This window comes from Austrofundulus limnaeus, unplaced genomic scaffold, assembly GCF_001266775.1.
Source record: "Austrofundulus limnaeus strain Quisiro unplaced genomic scaffold, Austrofundulus_limnaeus-1.0 Scaffold1122, whole genome shotgun sequence".
Classification (NCBI taxonomy): domain Eukaryota; kingdom Metazoa; phylum Chordata; class Actinopteri; order Cyprinodontiformes; family Rivulidae; genus Austrofundulus; species Austrofundulus limnaeus.
The window spans coordinates 33,272-40,277 of NW_013953524.1; the positions used below are offsets into that span (position 1 = coordinate 33,272).

The following is a 7,006-nucleotide window of genomic DNA, read 5'->3' on the forward strand; positions in this document are numbered from 1 at the left end:
ACTGTATATATTGTATACAGGTGAGAGATAAATAATAATTGCCATGCCCCTGAGCTGTTGGCTTTAAGTAGCTGAGCAATTTAGTTGGATAGCACAGTATTAATGTCTCAAAATAAGCTGCTTTAAAGTCAGCATTGACCATAAACTACATCTCCCATAATGCATGTCGATCATCCATGGGGATCCCCTGTCAGAAAGTGGGAGTTAAGAATTCAAGATGGCAGCCACTCACTAGAAACTCAACAGTGAGTAAAACTCTATTAGTTTTACTCTTAATTTACTCTTATTATTTATGTCAGATTTAGTCAGTCGTACTCTTAGTTTTTTTCAGTGTTTAAAAGAGGACGTGTTAAAACACTGTTTATTCAAAGCTAAATATGAAACGTCAAAGTTAATTAGAACTGGCCCTTCGAGAGTCACCATAACGCTCATGTGGCCCTCAGTGAAAATGAGTTTGACACCCCTGGTTTACAGCTTCAATGGCCACTTTTGTCTTGCTTTCCTCTGTTATAAAAACATGACTCAAAGAAACTGACATCATATTTGTACTAAAATATGTTTTTTAATACTGAGTTATTGGATGTCATGCCACTTAAAATCCCTTTTACAACAAAACTGTTTTACTCACAGTCACACTTCATGCCCTGGTGAATGAGCCCATACAGCAGAGAGCCACAGTGATCGCAGAACGTCGGGCTCCCGTAGGTGTGGATCTTGAACTTATGTTTCGTTCTGGGATCCTACAGAAACCCAAAAAAAGAGAGGGAAAAAAACAAAAGGTTAATGATCGCAATCAGCAATAATAGAGCTTAATGTGTTTTTTTTGTCTTTTACTCTAATTTTGTCAAAGGAACTGATTCAAAGTTTGATTTTCAATGAGGAACAGATCTTTTCTATTTGTCTGAAGAAAATTCAGCAAGTTGCTGTTTTGTTTCTTGCCTTTGTCTAGAGTTTCTTAAGACTTTATACGTATTCCTATAAATAATGATTAAAGTCATTGAGAAAAATTCTATTTTTAAAGTATTTATCCTGAGCAGCATGCATATTTTGAATACTTAATGATCACAGATCACCCAGATTGTTTTATGAAAAAAACAAGCCCTTAATGCTTTTGGTTATCATCTGTGAAAAAGCCTTTGGATTTTTATTGCATTTTGTCAACAAGGGCAGTAATTCATTGTGCACTGGACTCTTCTGATTTTTATAGTTTGGGAAATGGTTTGTGTGTGCACACAGTCATCAAAGCTATCAAAGTGTCTTTTTTCATCTTTAGCCTGTTAATATTGCTCACTGCGCTTGGCTCTGTGCATAAATCTTTTACCAGTCATAGTGTAAAGAAACACTGGAGTTTAATGGACTGTGAGTATGAGACAGGGAAGCAAATGACTTCCTGTTTGCAGGAAGTTGGGTTGAAACACTTATCTTTGCTGGCATCTTGAGCTCTGCTTACATGTTCTTGGTTCATTTTTTCTTTCATAAAACCATATTTTCTCAGTAAAAACCTTTTTAAATAATAGACTTTTTTTTACTAGCACATTGTTACAAGTGGCTATGAAGTATACTAATAATACAACAAATTATGTACTAAATAAACCAGTTTACTAAATGGACAAAAATACAACTTCACATCAACATGAACTTCACATCAACTTCATGACATGCCCCAATTACTTTGATGTTAAATAAACAAAATAATAAATTCATTTAGAGTTAAAAAGCTTGAAACACAGTTATAGAAAACACGCTTGCAAACAATATTTTGCAAAAGTAAATAAATGTAAGAAGGACTGTAAGCACAACAGTCCTCCAACAGTACTCCAAGGTAAATGAATGAGGGAGAAGAGTCAAAGTCACTTCAATGCAAATTGCAACCTTAAACCCTATGAAATTAGTTTTCTACAGAGAATATGTAACCCCTGGTGGCCCCCACCACACACACACACACACACACACACACACACACACACACACACACACACACACACACACACACACACACACACACACACACAGAGTATTATTCCTGCTGCAACACTGTCAAGGTAAATGACACAAAGGAGTATCATATTAAAATAAAATATATTAAACTTAAAAAGATAAATAAAATATAGCCACATGAACACATCAAACCAAAACCATATGATAAGAAATGCCAACACAGACATTTCCATTAATAAAGAAAAATAGGTGCTGAAAGAAAACAAGAATACAGTGTCTGAATAACTCTTCTTAAAAAAACAATTGTTCTCAAAAATAATGTGAACATTTTACATAAACTAAATAAAATAAACTCCGGTTGTCATTTATTACATAGAATCATTGAAAAAGTTTATGTTAAAAACAAATAATTGTAGCAACACAATCAACGTGAAACTATCTTTCTCACGGGCTGATTAGTTTTGTTTTGCACTTCTGCTATGCTTTGTTGGTATCTGTCTTTACAAAACACCAGCAGAGTTTTTTGCTTTGTCATTTTAAACAAGATCACTCTCTCCATCTTTTTATCAGACCAAGCATCCACTCTCAGTGTGGATATTTGGATACACAAATAAGGGTATATTTGGAATACAGAGTAATATTTAAATACAGTAAAACCAGGTGCCAGTGAATACTACAAAGATATTGCAGAAAAGCCATGGGTCAAATTTTTGTCTCTGATCACGGAAATCATTTGAAAGGTGTAACGCTTCTTTTCCCAGCTGTAACTCCACACATGCGCTCTACATCTGTACTGAACTGAACTAAACTTCTCTACTGTAGCTCCTCAAAACAGTTATAATGGATTATTGATCTGTTGGGGGGGGGGACAAATGTACAACAATTCAACCTGAGATCATGTTGATTCATGATACAATAGAAGACAAAATTATTTAAAACAGGAGTGTCCAATCCTGGTCCTCCAGGGCCTCTATCCTGTCTGTTTTACTTGTTTCCCTGCTCCAACACACCTGATTTAGTGATTTTATTACTTCTTCAGTTTCTGCAGAGGCCTGCTAATTACCCATCATTCAAATCAGGTGTGCTGGAGAAGAGAAGCCTAGTAAAACATGCAGGAAAGAAGATCAGGTTTGGGCACCCCTGGTTTAAAATTGATAAGAAACATAGAAGTCTATATAACAACTGGAGTGAGTTTTGTGATCTACTGTAGAAGTTGCAGGGCTAATCTGGATTTACTATTGCTGTACACCAAAAAGAAAAAAATAAGTATGTCCTCTGGACGGGTTCTTCTTTAATGAATATTTAGTCTCTCCTCCAATAGACTTCTTCAGTCTGAGGCGTTTTAGGTGAACTCAGCCTTATGCTACGTTCACACCAAACGCGTTTTGAGCGGCCAAAAAGCACAAAACGTCTCTCGTTGGATGCACTATTTTCAGACCGAAGAACGCACTAGTATTCAGACCAGAACAAGCAGCAGCAGCGGGGTGTGGGAGGAGCGTGTCGTTGGCGGGTGAATAAAGATAAAATAAAAGAAAATGGATTTGATTTATTTACTAAAGAGCAAGCGAACGTTGCGCACAGCAGATAATTAACTAACCAGATGATTAGAGGTGATTTGTTCGGTTAGTTTCGTCAGAAGCTGCCAGCTGACGGACGTTTTTTTTTTTTTGGTCCAGAGCATCTGATATATCCTGCCAGAAAATCCAACTGCACACGGTCGACTTCAGGTAAAGATCTCCAGTCTGTCTGTTTCGGTTTTCAGTGGGAGACGCGTCGAGCAGCTAAAAGTTAAGATATTTGAACTCTGGCGGCAGCTCGGGTGGCGGCGGCGGCTTCCGCAGGACCACATGCGCGGAAAACGCTCCGCGCCCCTTCCGCCTTCCTTGCGTGCCGCCCAAAACGTACGTGACACGACGCACGACCTCTGGAGGCACGTCCTCATAGACTTTGCATGTAAATCGGCCGCTCCTGCCGCTCAAAACGCATTCGGTGTGAACGTACCATTATAAGCCCTGCCTCCACATGGTGGACAAACAGGTTAATCATATACAAAAGAGGGCCATCAGCCAAACAATAGGTCCTTAGTGCCTTGATTAGCTCTATTGTTCATAGAGGGTCATGTGCCCTATCACCTGACTGTCGTTGGGTCCCTGATTCACACTTTTTACTCACAGGGGGCTAAAGCTGGAAACATTCTCCATCCGAACTGCCGACATCAGCACAGGTTGTCGCAGTTTCATGATGAAAATTATGTCACAGGGCTTTGCAGCGTCGGCTCGGCCACCCCTTTTGGCACAACCCGCCGGCAGAAGTTTCTACACCATCCCGCGATGACAGTAGCTAATGTGTGATTGGTCTGAAGTTCGTGGGCGTGTTTGTTTTTGCTGAAAGCACTCGGATGCTGCATTTACTTCAACCACTCGGTAGAAAAAAGAAAAAAAAAGAAAAAGTGACCCGCTCCCAGAGCCGACTGTTGAGTTTTATAAAGATAGTCAAACCGTGAAAAACTCATGAATAGAGATTAAACAGACGTTGTGCACGGAGGAATCTGACTGATAAAAACTGTGGCACTTTAACCAGGACAGATGGGAATAAATACGTCGGGTGAGTGTTGAGTCTGACTTTTTTTTCTGCATTGGCATCTGTAGTGGGGAGAATCTCCATGCAGTGACGTATGTTGAAGCAGGTGGAGTTTCCCAGGAGCTCGGCGCGATGTGTCTCTAGAGCTATGAAAAGTCTATGTGAAAACGACTGCTGAACAACCACGTGACCGCGTGTCGACCCGTCGGCGTCGGAGCGAGTATGTTTCCAGCTTGAGTCATACTTGCAATAACAGCATTGTAGGAGGAGGACAACTGGACACGAAGGCCTTCACTTCTGTTTAATGGTGGACGGTTTTTCTTCACAAAGATGGCTTCCTTTACTCCTCTCTCAAACCAGCGTTCCTCTCTATCAAGGATGAGAACATCTTCATCCCTGAAAGAGTGACCACTAGCCTGTAGATGAGTGTAAACTGCAGAGTCCTGGCCTGTAGATGAGTGTAAACTGCAGAGTCCTGGCCTGTAGGTGAGTGTAAACTGCAAAGTCCTGGCCTGTAGATGAGTGTAAACTGCAAAGTCCTGGCCTGTAGATGAGTGTAAACTGCAGAGTCCTGGCCTGTAGATGTTGCTCGTCTGTGCACAGTCCTCCTGACACTTAACAGCATACACGAGGGACCGGATCTTTGGGGTGAACCAATCTTTGCCGTAAAGTGTTTTGATGTTTGAAAGCCACTGGGATGTGATGTTTAGAGAATAAGCGTCTCAGTTTCTCTGAAACACTTGCAACATACGCAATAACCACTGGTTTGGGTCTGGGTTTAGGGTCTTCATTTTCACCTGGTTGTTGGCTGGAATCCTGTTTGGGTTTCTTGTCTGCTTTCAGGAAAGCCGAGTTAGGATAGCTGCACTGCTCCAAGGCCTGCGACCTCTCCTTCTCCCTGCCTCCTGGGACACTGTCTGCTCTGTGGTACAGAGTTCTGATGACTCATAACTTATGTTCCAGTGGGTGATGGGAGTCAAAACGCAAATACTGGTCTGTATTATACCTGGATTAATGAGATGCATCAGGAAATATTGCTGTACATGTCGGCAACATAGCGACAAAAAGGACTGATGATGTAGAAATTGTAAAAACTGATGATAATATTAACAAAAATATTATTAATGATTTTAGAGTGTATATTAAGCTATTTAAGCTGCTTCTAAATTTTTCAGAACGCTGTGTTATGGATTTACCAAAGAGAGACAAGAAAGCATCTCCTTTAACAAGAAATCAGATTTTATCTTATTTACCTGAATGTGGATGTGATCTGACCAGAATTAAAAGTAATAATGTAACAGCCTAAAATTAAAATAGGCTCATAAAGCTGATGTAATCACTGTTAATTATTAAACTGGTTAGCAGATAATAGCTTGTGTAGCATTTGTTGTTATACAGAGTGTAGAACTTGGCTGAATCATGCCATAATTTAGGACAAATTATTAAATATTAAAAGCTAGTTTATACTGATTTATGTAATATTTACACAATGTAAATTAATATTATACTATATATTTTACTATTTTTAGGTTTCTATTAAACAAACCTGAGCTGCTGAGAAGATCTTTAGTTAACTTCAGATACGTTTCACACTAAAATATCACTGAGACTGCATTGAACATGTGATAAAGTGCTGAGTGGTAAATATGTATTATTATTATTATGACAGGTAAGAAATACTGTTAATCAAATAGCTGCTTGTGTAAGCTGAAGACCTGAATGGTCGCCATTCTACCCCTTCATGTTGTCACAGATCTGAAGGGAAAGGTGGGGTCAGTCTAGTGTTATTTCAGTCTATGGTGAAAACCCTGCCTTATATTAATATATGATAGGTGAAGCCTAGTACACTGTAAACCCCAATAGTAAATGTTTGATAAAGCAAATGAGTTGCAAATACTTAAAAGCGTGTTATAGGTTTATACAGCTTTATTTTTCTGTGTAGTATGAACAATTTTCTTTTTTCAAGTTTTCAGTACTTGAACATGTTGATAAATATCAGACATGGAAGTCAAATCATTTGACTCGTCCCTGACGTAACACGACGTGCGCACGTACGTACGTGCGCCTCGTTTCTTCGTGGTGAGCTTTGCAAAGCCGACATTTTGGAATCCTCGCTTCAAGTGTGGAAGGTTTCTCGTCACTCCAGTCAGAACTTGTAAAACGTTAAAATATATACAGAACTCGTGTCGTTTTTGATTCAGGAACTTTTTTCGACACTTTGGCTTTAAAGGTGGACGGAAGAGGACGTGTTTGGGCATGTTCCAGACATCTTCGATTTGAGCAGCTTACACTGCATTTGGCTAGCCGCATTAGCGCGCCATTGCAACTTTCTCATATTTAAGGAGCACTTTATGGTAAGTTTTAAGACATTTGTCCTCATAAATATACAGTTTTAGCAGGCATTTAATTGTGGTGCGAGTCATATCAGCGTCGTGAAGTATTTTCCAACGTGTCTCCTACGACATAGTTACTATTGTCCATGAAGACG

At 39.4% G+C, this 7,006-nt stretch overlaps 1 protein-coding gene across 2 annotated transcripts in view; it reads right to left on the minus strand.

The window, feature by feature from the left end:
* LOC106534248 (protein kinase C alpha type) overlaps positions 1-7,006 on the minus strand; it is a 77,686-nt gene that overhangs the window by 33,247 nt on the left and 37,433 nt on the right. For both annotated transcript variants that reach the window (XM_014030823.1, XM_014030824.1), the window contains exon 4: positions 629-740. In XM_014030823.1, the coding sequence (XP_013886277.1) occupies positions 629-740 (112 nt within the window). The remainder of the gene's footprint in view (positions 1-628; positions 741-7,006) is intronic.